Genomic DNA, 19,431 nt, shown 5'->3' with positions numbered 1-19,431 from the left:
TGTAAAATTTCCCGCCGAGCAAGGTTTTGCTAATCTAGCAACTAAGGCAGCTGTCACACTAGACGTAAGTTACAAAATAAATAAATAAATAAATATACTATGACCCACAGTCCTCGACTCAAAAAACAGGGTCACTGCCCACTGCGCCAATCGGCCGTCAAGTGGCAGTAGAGCTTTTTGTGACAGAGAACTTCCGGAGAAGTACTACCGCCATGTCTATATCTGCCGCCAGTATTTCTGCGTTCCGGTTTGAAGGGTGTGCATTGTTGCCGGTGTAACTACAGGCACGTGAGGTTTAACACTACGTAGGGTCCTAACCACTAGACGATCACGGTCGTTGATAGTGGGTAGTACCTCAACTTCACTTTCGGGAGGGCGAGTTCGAATCCCAGCACGCGCGTTTAACTTTTCTTAGTTATGTGCGACGCGGTGGTGGCTTGAATTTTCACGTTCGTTTATCAGCAGCCTTAGGTCACTGCAGACGGTCAAAGTTGTTTACAACAAACACCCTTTTTGTTACCCTTACAATACCCCGACCAGAAGGGACTTTCACTTTGACCCGCAAAACGAAAACTTTAGATAACTTTTCGTATTCATGGGTCCGAAAACCTATGCGTGATATTATGTAAAACTAGCTCCAACTTTCCATAAAGTATTACCCGAACAAATTCACGATAACTTCTGCTTTTTAACTGGTATAAAGTGTTGGGTTTAAATTCCATAATAACTTTTGCTTTTGACGGACTTGTTTTTCGTAGCTATCTTTATATATATATTTCTTGTGTGCGTGTGTATGTCACTGAACTCCTCCTAAACGGCTGGACCGATTTAAATGATTTCTTTGCTATGCGTTTGGGTGGCACCCTGGATGGTTTAGATTCACATATCAGCCCGACAGATGGCGCTGGGGTCTGCTAGTATATATATAAGATTCAATGATATAAAATTCATTCATTTCAAGTTTGGTTTTTTGGTCTGTTGGGGGGCTTCGACCGCGGCTAGTTACGACCCTACTGACAAAGTCGTGCCGCTAAGCAAATTAGTGTTCCGGTGCGACGTCGCGTAGAAACCGACCCAAACGCATACCGAAAAATTCATTCGAATCGGTCCGGCCGTTTAGGAGGACATACACACGCACACAAGAAATATATATATAAAGATTCGACACATGTACATGCCGGTTTTTCTGTAGAATCTGCCTTGCAAACAAGTGGTAGAGTGACTACAAACAGACACATTCGATATTTTTATTTTTTTTATAAGTAAGCCCCCTTAAAATAAATAAATGTTGAACTTTTGAATTTGGAAGGATTCATTGAAAATTCATTCCCTAAATCGGCAAAATAGTTTCGGAAATCGATTTTAACGTGAACAAAGCCGGTGGTAGAAGCTAGTTCATCAATAAATGAATTTCATTCAGTAATATACTATTTGTAGTACAAATTCACCACATGAGTGACCCCGAATAGCCGCTTTGATCAACGGCTGAATGAATAACGCTCCGGACTATTCGCATACACGAGTGTACTATTTGATATCTGCCTGTAACATGGTGAGCTTTAAAATCGTCCCTTTATTATGTTGCCTGTTTGATACCATCAGTCTGCTGAGTACGAGATTTTTTATCATTCGTATGGCGTCGAAAGAACGCCATACAAATCATATTTAACTTTTACGCGATCGTATAGATGAAGACGTTAGATTTATCCAGACCCAGACCCAGACTTATCACTGATGAAGTTCTTTCCTCATAATTGCGTAAGAGTCATTTATTCATTTTTTTATTTATCTGTTTATCCATAAGACACACCAGCAATTAATAGAAAAACCTCATCCAAAAAAAAAAAAAAAATTATGTGTTAGAATTACATATTCTGTCTAGTGCCATTTCAGGTGTATACAGCATTATCGTTGTTATCTCCGGTCACATTATATATCTTAATATATATAAATCTCCTGTCACGATGTTTGTCCGCGATGGTCTCCTAAACAACTTAACCGATTTTAAATTAAATTGACACACCGTGAGCAGTCTGGTCCAACTTAAGAGATAGGATAGCTTAGATCTTTAATTATAGTCGCAATTTTATTTTATTGCAAATTATTTGTCTATAATTAATTGACAGTCACATGTTATATATATACTACTATACTCATTTGAGGCTTAGCGATACTGAATACTTTAAAAACAATATCAAACGCAGACGAAGTCGCGGGCAACAGCTAGTATATTATAAAAATTAAAACTAAAATAAGTATTTAACTAAAACTATTAAAAATAATAATGTTAATATGAATTAAGCTGTTATAACAGATTGATAAGTAATATTAAATTAATATTTTTAATAAAGATAGGTTTATTATATTTAATTCATCAATGTGATTCTCCGCAATCATTTTTGATGCACAATTACAAATTTCAATAATGGTAATTACCTTGGCCAACGAATTAGTTTGGCCATCCAAAGGGGCAATGCTGCCAGCATTATAGGACCTGTGCCTCGCTGCGGTGGTTTCGAGAACGTTTAAGATTTTATTCTGTTTTACATAGTTTATTTTAGGTTATATTTATAAAACAAATGTGAAAGAAATAAATTAAAATGATAATCGCGTAATATCACTAAGATTTCAATGAATAAAAATGAAAAGTGATAACTCAATTAAAACTTTTAGAATTGAAAACCTGTTTTTTTTTCTCCGAACAACTTTTACACCCGCAAGTTGCCGAACTTTTTGCATAATACTTGTACTTACTTAACGTTATTCATTTCTTTGCAGGTAAGCCCTGATATCCATAAACAAGGTTATTAGTCTCGCGGGGACTCGTCTAATCAGGTCGGTGTCGGTGTAAGTTATAAGCGGATGACTTTATTTTTTATATAGTAATTATTAAAGACTAAGGTAATACAGCGGTGAAGCGGTGATAGCGCATTGGGTAGGAGCTTGGCTTCACTTTCGGGGGGCCGAGTTCGAATCCCAGCACGCACCTCTAACTTTTCTAGGTTATGTGCGTTTTAAGTAATTGAAATAGCACATTCAACGGTAAAGGAAAACGTCGTGAGGAAACCTGCATGGCTAAGAGTTCTACATAATGTTCTCAAAGGTGTGTGGAGTCCACCAATCCGCACTGGGCCAGCGTGGTGGACTACGGCCTTAACCCCTTCTCATTGTGGGAGGAGACCCGTGCTCTGTAGTGGGCCGGTAATTGGGTTGGTGTGATAATGAGGATGAAGGGAGTATAATGGAAAACGGGCAGCCGCTTGCTCTGTACTACCACCATCTTCTGCGATCACCAAGCCCGTCTGCCCAGCGTGGTGACTATGGGCAAAACCTCCCATGGGAGAGGCCTTTGGTCTAACTGTGGAAAAACTTTTATTGGCTTTTGATGGATTACTATTAAGGAAGCAAGCAGATCGTCCATTATATAAGCAGTCCTGTAAACAGAGCAACACCTCGCATGGCGTTCAAGGAATACGTTCCCATAAACTGAGGCATAGGTTTTAAGCCTCGTGCCTTTACACCGGCAACCACGCCCTTCAGAGTGGAACGCAGCATCGCAACAATACTGCTTAGCGGCAGAAACAAGGTGGCGCTACTGGGTCGCTAAATACGTAATATATATATGATTTTGATAATTTTTATAAATGTTTTGACCTACACTTGCAGGAATTATAAATTTTATAAATTTAAAAGGCATATTCAAATTTTCGGAACCGACAGGATTTGAACCTGCGACTCTGGGGCAATCGCGGCCTGAGCGCTTTATCCAATCAAGCTACGGCTCTCCTACCGTCGATGCCGAAATTAGTATATGGCTTTCACATCAGTCTTAAAGCGACTGTAGCGTCATTTAGTAGGAAACGTAGCAGTTTCGATTTATTTTTTCAAAGGTCCATATTACAATGAGACACGTTTGAAAAAAGAGATGACACATTGCTTTTTATAATTTTTATTAATGTTTTTTGTTATTTTAAAGTTATAAAATATACATATGAACACCCAGACATTGAAAGACATTTATGTTCATCACACAAACATTATTCTGTTATGGGAATCCCACGGCTTTGGACTCAGAAAGAAAATAGGGTTCCTCCGAAATGGAAGCCGAAGTCTTATCCAAGAGGCTATCACGTCTTCGCACAATATTAACGTGTGTCGTGTCTAATTAGCGGATGGTTTCCTACAGTCTTAATTCTTGCCGATCTACTCATAAAATTCGGTATTCATTAATTAATCTCGCCAAAACAATTCCCGCGGGTCCCCAAACAAAGATTTCGACTATGAAAAGATTTTAATAGCATGGAATATTGAAAATATTTCTAAAGGATACAAACAAGGCGTTTGGAATTGGCAATTATTAATTCTCAACTTTCGCAGACTTGGGCGGACTTTTTGAAATTAAAAACATTGAGTTAATAAAGTTCGTAGTTGATCTTTTATGTTTTTTTAGGATTTTATTATGCTTGCTTCGTTCGTATATTTCTTTCCAGGATAATAGAAATCTTATATCTTTTGCTATTAAAACAAATAAAATTAATTAATCAAAAAACCTAAAAAAACACTCTTGGTATAAAAAGCCCAAACTAATTTTTATACCTTTTAGTTGAGTATATTTATAAAAACGTGCTTTTAGTTTTTTTCTTTATTATTTTTATGAGAGCAAAATTAATCGCTTACCTATTCACCATCACATTCGTTAATAGGTATTAGAGAAATTGGCTAAAGATGTTTGGAAATTAAAATTAACATTATTTCTGCCTATCGACTATAGATGAAAATATTATAAATTAACACTAAATTAACAAAAGTATTATTTAGCTAATTGAAAAATGGAATCAAATTAGTGTATTTCATCGATTCTCTATTGAGAACAAAGTTTGACTGAAATCAGACCGTTTGAAGAGGGTCAAAATATAGTCCAAAGGAGAGGTATATACACAAAAAATTTCGTCTTAATCGGCCTAGATGGATAGTAGGAGCTAATTGACAAATACACTTATAGAAGAGTTTTATATATATTAGTATTTTTCTCACCGTTTAAACCTTCCCTTGTGACAGTGATTTTAAATTTGCATTTGATTTTAGGGCCGAATCTGATTTCTTTCAGGATAAACTATGTCAGTGGTTTACTAAAAAACCCAGTAAATAATATAGCCTGTAAAGTAATATTTCGGTTTACATTAATAATAATAATAATAATAACTTGCTCTTCGGTTTGGCCTTATCGATTTTGAGATGCCGTACTATAGGTACGACCCGGCGTCAGTTGAAAATAGCAGTGCATTGCTCTACTGGGATCGAACGATTATCACTGACAGGTATATTACAGCTAATAGACCTGATATAGTGCTAGTCGATCGATCAGTGCGCCGTGCAATAATTGTTGACATAACTATTCCACATGACGATAATCTGGTGAAAGCTGAAAAGGAAAAAGTATCTAAATACTTGGACCTTGCTCACGAAATTACCGCCATGTGGAATGTTGAGTCGACCGTTGTTGTTCCGATTGTCGTTTCTGTCAATGGTCTTCTCGCGAAAAGCTTCGACCAACATCTCAAGAAGCTTTCGCTTGGTTGTTGGATCAAGGGTGGGATACAGAAGGCAGTAGTCCTTGAAACGGCGCGTATTGTGAGGAGGTTCCTCACTCTGGAGCCCTGACCACCGGTTGCTTGGGTATTCAAAAGCCCCGCAAGCGGAAGGTGGAAGTTTTTTTTTTTTTTTTTTTTTTTATAAATTTTTAATAGTGTTTTTTAATTTATTTTTAAGCATTGTTAATAATTTGAAAGAAAAAAACAAAAAAAGAAAAAAAGAAAAATAATAAATGATAGAATAATAATAAAAATCCTTTATTGCCATACACTATTGTTAATACAAGATTAATAACTAAAAGAATCATCAATTAATATTAACAATATGGCAAATGGCCGCAAACTCAGTCTTATGCTGTGCATTAGCAACAATGCTCAGCGCTGATTTTCAGTCTGCACCAGTATCAGACTGAGCAAACAACCAGGACGCCCGAGTAAATTTAAGAAAGAAATTTAAATAAAAAAAATCCAATAAACTGTAAAAGAGAGCCAATAAAACTAAAACTAACACAAACTTAAATTAAACAAGTAGGTAAATAAAAGTAATTAAAGAAAATAAAATGAAATTGTAGAAAAAACAAAAAATAAATACATAATTATTCCAAACAGTACTCATTTTGCATAGACAAATCTCGCTGCTTCAATTTGTAAGCTAAGGTATAAAATTTTTAGCTTGTGTTTAAATACTATTTCGCCAAGAATATTATCACATGTACGGAACGGAGGAGGAAGATCATTCCAGATCTTGGCCGCAGCGAATCGAAAGCAGCCCCTGAACCCTGCCTTTTTGTGTTTAGGGGTGGCTAGTTTCCATTTATTAATAACCCGCCTTGTATCATTATCTCTTTGCCAGTGCAGTTTCTCGTACAGGTACGGTGGACACTTACCATGCAGTATTCTGTATATCATCATTGTCAGGTGCAGGTTCCTACGTGATTTCATATTTAGAATTTTGTGACTGTTAATTACGGGTTAACTTTATTGTAACTGTTATTTACACGTTGTATATAGATAAAATCTGAATCTCGCAAAGGGCTCCAACGATTTTCATTAAATACAATATGCAGAGGGTTTCGGGGGCGATAAGTAGATCTAGCAAAGTTTCGTATTTAGAAAAAGTCGTTTTATATCCATGTTTGCAGACAACGAAAAACTGATGCAATGTCATTAGAATGCGAAGGTAAATTTTGCCATTACACGGCTATTATACCAGAAGAGGTTCGAGTCCAGACGATTATTTCTTTCCGTATTTTTTAACTCTGTATATATTTTTTTAATTAACCAAAAAAAAATAACATCGGTGTACTTTGCTCTTTATACGACAAAGAGCCGTGCGTTCGTTACGTTTTATTAATAATGTAAACGGGGACGAATACTGCAATGCCCGCGGGAACCGGGCGAGGTGGGCGACCCTACGGTGGCTTTCACAATAATTAATTGCGCGGTACACAGTACAGGCTACAGCGTTGGGGTGGCTTTGCTCCAATGCTCTTGAATTGGTCCCATTTCATTGAATTTTGTTCATTTATTAAATACCATCTTTTTTTTTTAAATTTATTTTTATTTCACTTTAAGTTGGCCCTTGACTGCAATCTCACCTGGTGCGGGGCTAGCTTGCTAACGAGTATGGTAGACGCAACATCGCACCGGAACACTAAATCTCTTAGCGGTACGTCCTTGTAGGTAGCTACAAGGACGTACCGCTAAGCTTTGCTACAATCTACCGTACACGGGAGATTTTAGCAAAGCTTTAACTTCTAATGGAACAAAATATATGCTATCAACGATGTTTGACATCTTTTAGGGTTCCGTAGCCTAAGAATAAAACGGGATAATGAACCGTTATAGCAATGAATTGATTTGTCGGCCTTATCGCTATGTAGCGATAAAGCCGACAAATTATATATGCTGGTTTTTTATTGGTTTTCTGTTTTATGTCTTTTATGTGGTGCACTATAAAATTATAATAATTCATACATTATTTTATCTATATATATATTTAGGTTTCCATTATAACAACAAATAATATAAATACAGTATCAAAGAAATATTTAAGGGGATGCCAGACAGCTTCCTTTTCCTTTTTTTTATAGATAATCGCGGGGAACTCATAGTGCGCGAGCTCGACTCGCACTCGACCATTGAATTGTTCTCCTTTTGTTCCACTCAAAGTTGGCTGTAGAGCTATGTGCGGTTTACCAAAACAGTGTTTTACATCGTGCGCCATAAAAAAAAAAGTATCTCCAGCGGAAGATTAAAACATACAACAACATCGTAAACGGAAGGTTAATTTTATCTTACTTCGCAAGTATCAATAAAAGTCCTGGGAGCGCGATCAACTGCGCCGGCTACATTTATTGGTCCCCATATTTGTAAACTTAAACACACCATAAAACAGACCGTTTAATGCTCGAACGCCGTGCGCCGTGAGAATCGATCACTCTAATTATTACCGATAAACGCTCCTTTTACGCTTCGACGCAGGAATTCACCGACGTTTTTTCCACCGAAATTTAAAATAATTAAATAGTTCAAACAAATAAAAAAACACGCTTGGTATAAAAAACTAAACTAATTTCTTTTTAGTTTTTCTTGATCTATTATTGTTATTAGAGCAAAATTAATCGGTAACCCATCCACCATTAAAGAGATAAAATATAGATAAAAAAAATTTTTTTATTCAGTGTGCCCGTCTCTCGAAATGCAAGTTCTAATTATTATTTTAAACAGGCCATTAAAAAGTAACGGCTAACGCCCTCTACCATCTAGTAGCTTAATGTTTTCTGTGGAATTTGTTAGGTACGCGAACGCCATAGGTTTTACATTTGGGTCTAGATGGCGCTGTAGTAATTAGTAAAAAATCTTATTTTTTATAGTGAAAATTGGAATAATCTTTCAGGTTAGTGTATTGTCATCGGTCCTCGATATGTCTACAAAGTTTGAAAGAAATCTGACCGTTTATAGTGGGTCAAAATCGCGCCCAAAGAAGTCGGTTACAAACAAACATACAAACATACAGGTGAAGCTAATAAAAAGCGTGTAAAAAGGAGGTTTACAGAGCTGCGAGTAAGAGCAGATTTGAATCTGCCCCATGACATTAGGTACTTTTTAGGGCTACGTACCCAAACTTACGTACGACTTAGTATACGTTTTGGCTAGCTGTAAGTATACTAACATATTGATGGCCGATTGGCGCAGTTTGCAGCGACCCTGCTTTCTGAGTCCAAGGCCGTGGGTTCGATTCCCGCAAAATCGAATGGAAAATGTTTGTGTGATGAGCATGAATGTTTTTCAGTGTCTGGGTGTTTATATGTATATTCTAAGTATTTATGTATATTATGCATAAAAATATTCACCAGTCGTCTTAGTACCCATAACACAAGCTACGCTTACTTTGGGGCTAGATGGCGATGTGTGTATTGTCATAGTATATTTATTTGTTTATTATTTATTATACTAAGGATATAAATAAATAAATAAAGGGTAAAATAAAGGAACACTGTTACTAGGCTTAACACGTTCGGCATGTTGCAGGACTTGCTCCTTGCATGACCTGTGAAGTGTTGCTTATAGTTGTGTTGTTTATAGGCGATGGTTACCACTTACCATCAGGTGGGCCACCTGCTTTGTCCGTCAATTATTACTATAAAAAAATGCTTCATCCGTGGTTAGTTGCCACCCTACCGACAAAGACTACCCGTAAGCAATTAAGCGTTACGGCACGATGCCGCGTAGAACATTTAGACATGTCTATATAGTTCAGACACCTGTGTGTAACAGAATCGGCAGCGATGACATTCGCTTCTCGACCTCCCAGACCCAATTAAAACCTCCCAGGATCAAAACACAGCGTGGGAAGGCTTACAACGATTATTGCCTCATTAAATTTCCCCGAGTCAGCAATTTCGTATCGTATTAAGCAAGGGTCTGAGTATTATCTACAGAGACCTTCAGTTTTCATGTTTTCAAAGAAAATTGAAATTCCTAATTGAAAGTTAATTAGTACCTGCTTACATACAACTTGCAGAAACAATGAAAATCTGGCTTAGCAATTTTTTTTTAATCCCATAATCCCATCCTTATATATTTTTTATCCATTCACTCCACTCTTTCATATTTAAAACTAGCAGTTTATTTTGGGTTTTAAAAATCCCTTAGAAACCGTTTATTTCCTCGAGATTAGTCTATTGCTGCTTCCAGAATGTTAAATAGGTAAGTTAAGCGGGCAAGCCATGCTGTGCAACAGTTGATCCTAGCAAAGGTAACAAACAAACTAACAGACAAGTTATATAGAGAAATATGAGTACCTTCAAATCAAGGCATCTTCTAGGCCAGCGCGCTCCACCTGCATCATCGCTTACCATCAGTGATTGCAGTCAAACGCTCGTCTATAAAACATTAAAAAAAAAAAAAACTAACAGACACACTTCCGCGTTTACATTATTAGTATAAATCTGCAACAACATCTGTTTACGAAAAAGAATGCTAACTAAATATATTCGTAGTGAGCCCACAGCTTTAATCTAATAGCCTAGCTAGCTACTATTGTATATTTTAATAGAGCTATTAATATCACTTAGAAACCACGATAATGTAAGTGGAATATTTTTTATCGGTATTTTGTAAGTTATACGCTATCAAACCTACTTTATAGATGCCTAGATCAATTCAATGTCTAAAACATAGTTTGGCCAAAGAGATTTACTAATAATGAAACTGTTCCAGCGGCTATTAGAAAAACGTTGAGACCAAGACTTTAATTTTTGCTTTTAATGCTCGTTTGGAATTGTCCATAGCAATAAAATAATAATAATGGTTCAAATTTTTTTTAAACAACAGAAAACAAAAACTTCTACAGTCATAATTCAAAAATTATCAAATTAAATATTAAATTCCGTTCCGGTAGTGCTTAGATAATAATGACGTAACCATACAATAAAAATATATTAGTTCAATTTTTTTTAAAACAACAGAAAACAAAAACTTGTACAGTCATAATTCAAAAATTATCAAAATGAAATATTAAATTTGTAATTTTTGATACTGGTATGAATGGAAAGTGATCCGATAGTGCTCACACAGAGTTGACGTATACATAAAATAGTAAAAAAAAAATTAAAACAACAAAAAATTGTACCGTCATAATTTAATTTGTTTGATATTTGTATACTTTGTTGCAAATCGAGGAAGTATAGAACATCGAAGATTTCAATTTCATTTGTTTTAGTTTGAGTAGTCTGCGTGTGTGTCTGTTTGTTTGAAGTCTTTATACAAATTAAACACAAATACTTAGAAACTTAGAAAATTGCGAAACTTGATATAGAGCGTGCAAAGGCGGTCTTATCACTAAAGCGATCTCTTCCAGACAACCTTTTCTGTGTGTGTAAACTGTAGAAAATATCCTTTTTGTAACTAATGGAACGTTTATATATCTTCGGTGCAGACTTTTTTTGCTCGCCGTATTTTCCGCCGGTAAAGCAATAACTGTCATTCAAGTCCAACTATTTAGGTTGAATAGTTATAACTGGAATTCGCTTGAGGTTCTTACGCACTACCATATATTCTTATCCATTGATTACCCACTAATTCAAGTTGTTTTAATCGTCTTTTATCCGTACTGCCAAGTCTGTGATTTTTTTTTTATTAATCTGGGTACCTTCAAATCAAGAGTGAATAGGCATCTTCTAGGCAAGCGCGCTTCATCTTAGGCTGCATCATCATTTACCATCAGGTGTGATTGCAGTCAAGCACTTGTCTATATACTTAAAAAAAAAAGAAAAAAAAAAAACAATCACATTAAAATGGTTAGTATAAAAGCTCCGAAAAAACCGCAGATGTTGGTCCTCGGTGCCTAACTAACTTATTCGATAGTGTGAAAGTTAACTACGATTTATGTGGTATTGAAAGAGCGACATCTAGTTAGAATACTGGGAAACAGGCTTGCCACTAGATACCATATATATAACAAATATTGGTTCATCACGGTTTAATTGTTCTGTAATCTTTGGTTGTTAGATTTAGAACATAAATTAGTAAATGAAAAAAAAAGTTTGTGCGTGTAACCTTTACGCGCGTTTGAAGTAAAACATTTATTATTATTTATTGATGAAAGAGTAAAATGTTCCTGGGACTATTTCTATTTCATTTTATTTTCTATTTAAAATTCATTATTATCACTTTCACATTTTATAAATAACTAGCTGTTGCAAGCGACTTCGTCTGCGTTTGATTTTGTATTTTGATGTGGCATGAAATTTAGTTGTAGATCTAAAAAAATTAAAGTATGCAGTATAGCTAAGCCTTCAATGAGGGGTTTGCTGCTGCCCACTGAGGAGTTCTGTCCTCTATCTCCAACCACAGTTTGGGCAACATTAAACACATATTATAACCTCTATAGTACAAAAATAATTATTTAAATCGGTTTTAATTTTTCGGAGTTATGGTATAAAAACGTCAAACACTCATCCCCTCTCCCAAAGGAACTGAGCTTAATGTAGGGATAAAAAGTATCCTATATTACTTCTAACACTTCCAAGAATATGTGTACAAAGTTTCATGAGAATCGATTGAGTAGTTTTTGCGTGAAAGCGTAAAAAACGAAGTTACATTGAAATTTATAATATTAGTAGGGATTTAATTTGTTAAATATAATAATTAAGAGTAGAAAATTGAAGGTAAGATCATCACATGTCACTATGACCTTGTCGTTGCATATTATAGAATGTCGCTATCGTCAGGAGATTTACTAATAATTTATTTATTACAAAAGTAATAAAGTACAAGTAAATTTAGAGATTTTCAAAAAACTTTGCAATTTCAAATATTTTTTTTAAAACAGTTGAACTTTTATTCACTTTGCTATTCACAATTGATCCGTTTGAAAATATTGGAAATAAATAATCTTAATTGATTATGATATTTGCCACTAGCTGGCGTATCAGTCAAGAAGCGTGGAGTTAATGACATATACTTACGACCAATCCAAATTATTATTTTTAAATAGCGGAGACTACACAGAGGTCTGACGTATGACGACGCCTAATGAGGCGACGACGTCTGACGCGTTACTTCCGTCAGAAAAAAAATTTGAGCTGCTCACTAGCCGCGCCTAAAGAAGTTTTACTTCAAAAATGCTTGTGACTTTGTTTTATAAAAGCCCGTTTATGAATAGTTATATCTACATTAGTCGGTGTGCGCCGCAAATATAATAAAGTCAAATGACAATAAATGTCTAAGAAATTCATAGACATTGTTTCTTATGCACAGACAATTTCCACAATGGCTGTAGACGTTATTTTAAACAATAGCCCTTTTATGCCCATTCCACGTAGAGAGGTGCTCTACAATTCTCAACGGAGTTCTTAACACTCGAATAAAACTTTATATATTAGGGATGAATACCATTAATTTTCTATTGCCTTGTTGGTCTAATATTAAGCATGTTCAACAACAGATCGACTGGTACAGGGTTCCATTTCCAGGTATGGCAAAAATTTCCAGGTATTGAGTTTACCTTCAAGATATTCTCAATTCCTTTTTCATTGACGGCCGAATGGCGCGGCGGGCAGCGGCCCTGCTTTCTGAGTCCAAAACCGTGGGTTCGATTCGCATAACTGGATAATGTCTGTGTGATGAACATGAATATTTTTCAGTGTCTGGGTGTTTATATGTATGTTATAATATAAGTATTAATGTTATATAATGGTATAAATGCAAGTATTTATGTTATATTCATCAAAATAGCTTACTTTGGAGCTAGATGGCGATGCGTGTATTATCGTAGTATTTTTATTGATTTATTTATCATGGGTTAATCTTTTGAAATGTAAGCCTCAGAAGCTTGAATTTTTCTGCAGTATAAACCCGTACCACCAGTATAACAGTAGATACCGGATGCCCGCGACTCTGTCTGCGTAGAATTTCTGATTTCTTGTTGAAATAATCAATCCCACCATACACACCTTCACACTCTACGATTTACGCAGCGACAACCAAGATAGTGCCTTGAGTTTTTTCTGAATTACTTGAAACTAATTGCTTTTTAACCAATTTGAACAATAGCCTATGTGTTATTCTGACGCATTATGCCACCTAAGACACGGCTGCTTGGAAGCAGGCTCCGCTCTCATCGCTCACAAGGTCGAAAATTTATTATATCAAAGTCAAAAATATCTTTATTCAAGTAGGCCCATAGGTGGCACTTTTGATGCGTACATAAGAATTACACGGTAGTGAGATGATGGCGATAACCACATTCGTAAACTTAAAACTAAAGCTACGAGGGTTCCAAACGCGTCCTGGTCTAAGAAGAAGCCCACAACAAACTTAGCCGGGTGTTTTTTTTTGTTATCACCATCTCACAATGTCATTTTAAATTATTGGAAGAGTAACCTGGTTAGAGCAATAATTTACACCCAAGCTTTTTTATCGATTACGTAGTCCTTTATACTATAATAGGACTTTTCTATAAGCTTACGTTTAATATTAAAATATATGCTTACGCTTACGTTTACTATGAAAACAAATATATAATATATATATATATATTTTCATAGTAAACTGTAAAATGATGTTCGAAAAGAGCAATGTTCTGAGTTTCTTGCCGGCTCTTCCTTCCGAACCGTTGGTAGAGTCACTACAAACAGACTGACTTGACGTTGCAAAAGTGCTTATAAACAGGGCCTACTTGAAATAACTAAAAAAAAAATTTAGTCAGTTCGAAAAGACCTAGCGGGCTAAAATGAGTATCCAAATATCTGCCTAACACAGCTATCAAGAACCTAAAAGCATTTATTTAATTTTTCAAAATAAATCTTTGCGAAGAAAAAAAAAAAAAATAACAAAGTATATTACTTTTAGAGTAATATACTTCGAGATTCTCTTTACAACTCTCGTCCTACCATCCCGTGTTTTGTATTATGTAAACGTATTTCGTAAGTGTATTTTCTTTTTCCTTTATAAAGCTGGATAGCTGAGACTATAAGACTTCCGGTTCCTGAAAGCTTAAAGGAAAAAACTTTAAAGAAAACGGACGTGTTTCGAAGTTGCGCCAGATTATAAAAATATATCTATTATTTAACTAGCAGTTGATCGCTCGTCAAATAGTTATTTTATTAGGTTTTTAAAAAAATTCTAGTTATAATATTAGGAAAATGAAAATTTGAACATTTTCACATTTATAGTATTTACATATGAAAAAGATTGGCAAAAACCTTACGTTGTTAAACAAATATTAAGCAAGAAATTAATATTTTCTACAACATTTTAAGACAGTGCCAAGTAAATTGAAAAAATTGCTAAGTATATTGTATAGTTACCTCTATATTCACATAATTAAATTGGGACCATAGCCCAAATATGACATATCAAACAATATAGGAATCATAAAAATTGGTTTATAATCTCGTAACAAAAATTTGGAAAATCCAAAAGTGCACGACTCATAATGCTCATTTAATTATTAAATATTGAAAAAAAAAAAAAAAACATAAGTCGTTCAAAATTAGTTGCCAAAAAAACGGCTGTACTAGGAAGGTACTGCACAAGCGCCCCTGGTAGAATAAATGTACATAATATCTATAGATACAGATATATCACCATCCATGTTAATTTTACATGCATATATATAGATATACAGTCTTGCAGTTTACGTTTTTTATTAATTGCAATTAAACTACACTGAATTAATTAATCATTCGCATTCAGTGACCTACAATCGTCGATTAGAATTTTTTTTTAAAAATTTAACTCAAATAATGGATTTTAAGTTAGAGTGTTTTCGGGTTTCACACATGACGGACAGGAACATTTTTTGACCTATTTTGGTGTTTTTTTCCAATTCTATTGCAGTAAATCCATTTTTTTAAAGTATGGAATTAATCTCCATTAAATTATCTCGACAATAGTATGCAAAATATCTTGATTCCGTGAACTAACAAGGCTATAATAATAAAAATAGCCGCCGAAATGAGACGAAAAAAATTTTTTGATCGTAAAGCTTTCTCTGATGCTTCGCATCATGAGTCGTGCATAAATATATATAAAAAAGACATAAGGTACGAATTAGTCGAATTTAGAACCTGCGACATTTATTTTAGTCGGTTGAAAAGTACCTAAGGCTAAATAAATATGCTTGCTTCAATAGCTTATTTAAACCTAGCGAATAGTCCGCTGTGCACAACTATAAATATGAGGTATATATAAATTCTAAAGAAATTGCCAATTTCAGACTCAAAGACAATTCTCGCAGCTTTGAGGAAAAACGAACCGTGAACAAACGTTTATTGTAGGAAGTAAATTATTATCTGTAAACTGTACCAGCGGAAGAATTCATCCAAGTCGCAATACGCTAGTGTAATAATTCTACGGGCTTTTCTGCAGAATAAAATCTAGGAAACTCCATTATCGGTCAAGCGAACAAAAGCCCCCGTTAATAAACTGGCATCCTTTGAAAGAAACAAATTGAAACAATATAGAGATATTGTTTTCCAGAATTCCAACAGCTGAACACATCGAGCTATGATCGCCGACTCATTGTAACCGTGTTATTTTTCTGCATTTCCACTGATTTATGGGGCTTTTAATACGAAAGTTTTACATTAAAAAAATCTTACTAATATTAAAAAATCTAAAGTTTTTATGGATGGATAGATGGACGCTTGTTACTCTTCCACTCAATATCTACTGTACAGTAATATATTTCATGCATCAGATTAACACGTATGCTATAATTTATAAAGATATTTTGTATATCTGCTAAAAGAAAAGTTTCTAGTAAGTTGGAAAAAATCGGCCATCTGAGAGCTTTCTTGGCATACGCTGCTTAAATCGTATCAGATGAAAATAATTTATGGTCCCCACCATACATTACTTTCATTGTTCCTTTTAAACAGTTCTAAAAATGAGTCCTCGCCAGTCTATATATATTTTTATGTGAGGGCTACTATAGCCAAAATAGTAAGCAATAAATACATTTAAATTTGATACTCATTTTAGAGTATTAAGTAACATCGACAAAAACATTTCTATTCAGTAACGCAGACAAAGTTGCATCATATTTCATTTATCAAAGTCAAGTCAAGTTCAATTATCAAATCAAAATTCATTTATTTCAAGTAGGCCTAATATATGTAGGCCTATTTATTGTTGGAAAGGAGCAACTACTGATTTCCCTACAGGCTTCTTCTCGGTAGATTATGGCTTCCGCACCGATGGTAGAGTCTCTATAAACGATTGTAATTTCATAAGTGCTTTAGACTAAGCTTACTTGAAATGAATGTATATAGAATTTTGAATAGCACATACATTTTTTTTGTATTGGCTCAATTTTTGGTTGGTTGGTGGGTTGGTTGGTTTGGCAAATTTTATCCCCATTAAATTTTTATGTATATAAATGAAATGATGTTGACGTTTGTTTCTCAAAAAAATGAGAACGAATTGATCGATTTGCATAATTTTGGTCTTGAAATATTTGTCTAGGGAAAGTTTAAGCGGTGACAGAACTACTAAAAACTTACTACTAACTAGAAATGCGCTTAATCCTTCTCAACGACTGTTCGTCATAGAACTCCTCATACTAAGGTTCTTGGATTTGAAATACAATTGGACCCGGTAGGTGGCGCTACTTCAACGAGCAGCGTCTGACTGGCTCGCTAGTATTATCTAAAATAAGGGCAACAAGACCAGATAAATCCTAAGCAAACTTTGTCGCTTATTGCGTGCGAGATTAGGTAAATTATTATTAATCGCGTCGCGTTGACTTTACTTTAGTTCCTAATTTAAACTACCAAAGGAGTACGAAGGTTACGAAAATGAAAAATGCGATCCATTATGAGTATATTAGCGCTAATATAATATCAATATCATATTAATATAATCCTATATCAAGTTAAGCAAGCAGTATGTAATTGTCGTGGTACATCCAGTATGGGTCGGGAAAAGTTTTAGAAGCCGCAGTAAGTCATCAGTTCGTCTACGGTGCAGGGTTTCTCGCAGCATTCGGAGACAACCTGTCGCTTCCTCCTGTTACCCATGCTGTGAGCTTGACTCGCTTGAATCCAGGGCCATCTGGCCTCGAAGCGGGGCCGAGCGTGGTGGGGCTCAGACCTCTTGATCAGGTGGCCATCGCAAAGAAGGTCCAGCGTTGTAGCTAAACGTCTCCCGCAGTATGTATTTTGGGACGACGCCAGTGATACCAGACCTATGGAAGACAGTAGTACTTTTTATTTGCTCAACATCAGAACAATAATGCAAGAAGTATTTACATTTTTTTGTATTCCACTACCAGTTAAGCCTTGACTGCAATTACCACCAAGTAATACGTACGGGGTTCATCACATCAATTGTACAGCAAGACGTGGTTTTATTTTACGTATTTTAAGAACGTTATAAGAATTCTCAAGCGTGCAAGTTTTGTGAGTGATAAGTTGTTTACTTCAATATTTAAAATAAAAAAAAACCATAATTTCGGAAAGGTTACAGTTGCGTGCCGGGGGATCGAAGGCGGTCCCCCGTATGGGAAGCCAAAGCCTTACCCACCTATAACCACATAGTAACACAATCAATTGTTGCATTGTATTAAAACACATTTTCTGAGGGAGAGAGAAAAAAAAGGATGATAGCTTTTGAGTTGGAGGTAGTAACCTACGGCTTTAGCTCCCTTTTGGTGGGACCAAGTTCCATCCCTGGCAAGCACCTCTGACTTTTTGGAGACAATATCACTTGATTTAGCGGTGAAAGCAAACATGGTGAGGACACCGGCATGCCTGAGAGCTCGCCATAATGTTCTTAAAGGTGTGTGAAGTCTACCAATCCTCACTTGGGCAGCGTGATTCTGACCTGAACCCTTCTCATTCTGAGAGGAGACCAGTGCCCCGAGGTGGGCCGGTAATGGGTTGATATGAAGAAGATGATAAAAGATAGACCAAGCAGATGTCCAACCTATAAACAGAGCATCATTTCGCAGGACATGCAAGGAACACGTCCTGCAATGCTCTGATCTACCTGAGGGGTAGGTTAAACCCTCGTGCCTTCAATTTATCGTGCCTCGTGCATCCTACAGACCGGAAATCAGCATCGCAATAATGCTGCTTGGCGGCAGAAATAAGTATATAATATGTGTATAACTTCCCTAATCCCTATCAGATTAGCCCGGTGCCATCTCAGACTGCATCATCATTTACCCATAGGCGAGAGCGAAAGGACAAACTTGTAGTGCAATAAAAAAAATATATATGCATTGCAGTAGTAGTTCCCTTGCTCAAAAAGCTCTGCTTCTACTAAAATTTCCCAAATATCTCAAATCCCACCCCAACAGTCAATGATGAAAATGATGATAAACATGAGCGAATGATGATTAAAATTTAAGTTAAACTTACCTAAGCAGGCGAGGAGTAACAATACAGTCTGGGTCTTCATATCTGGTTCTTTGCTGGGTTGTCCGTTGCTTGAGACGTGAAAGTGCTCTGTGCTGAAAAGTCCGATTTCAGCCCCTTATATACCTGATTGATTAATATTCATGTATCGGGTGCATTGAGGTGGATTAATGGGCAATGAATCGGTGATAATTGTGGTGGCACAAGGTGGACGGTTAAGCATATTTACATAATTGTTATCAGGTGACTGAGGGCGTAAACAGTATTATGTTAGGGTTGAGATGTGTGTGCACATGTAAATTATTGTTTATTGGAAAATTGTGACTCCTTTTTGCCGTAGGTACGTTCAGGCTCTGACGTAGTTAAAATAAGAAAATTTTAGCTATTGTATGTGTGCAGTGGCGTTCATAGAGGGTATGCACAGGGTATGCACAGGGTATGCAGATAATATAGAATCTTAAAATCAT

General features: G+C 35.7%; 2 protein-coding genes across 2 annotated transcripts in view; one reads left to right on the top strand and one right to left on the bottom strand.

Moving 5' to 3' along the window:
- LOC120628668 (protein kinase C, brain isozyme) overlaps positions 1 to 19,431 on the top strand; it is a 268,356-nt gene that overhangs the window by 138,184 nt on the left and 110,741 nt on the right. The gene's annotated exons all lie outside the window — the stretch shown is intronic.
- On the bottom strand, positions 17,428 to 19,042 carry LOC120628670 (bombyxin A-3 homolog). Its single transcript, XM_039897222.1, has 2 exons — positions 18,968 to 19,042; positions 17,428 to 17,790 (listed from the first exon to the last, which is right to left on the bottom strand). Exons 1-2 carry the CDS (start codon positions 19,005 to 19,007, stop codon positions 17,534 to 17,536), a joined length of 297 nt encoding a protein of 98 aa, XP_039753156.1. The 5' UTR covers positions 19,008 to 19,042; the 3' UTR covers positions 17,428 to 17,533.

The sequence above is a fragment of the Pararge aegeria genome, chromosome 13 (genome assembly GCF_905163445.1).
Source record: "Pararge aegeria chromosome 13, ilParAegt1.1, whole genome shotgun sequence".
NCBI classification, from domain to species: Eukaryota; Metazoa; Arthropoda; class Insecta; order Lepidoptera; family Nymphalidae; genus Pararge; species Pararge aegeria.
Note: the sequence above shows the minus strand (reverse complement) of the source record. Positions and strands in the feature narration are given on the sequence as shown.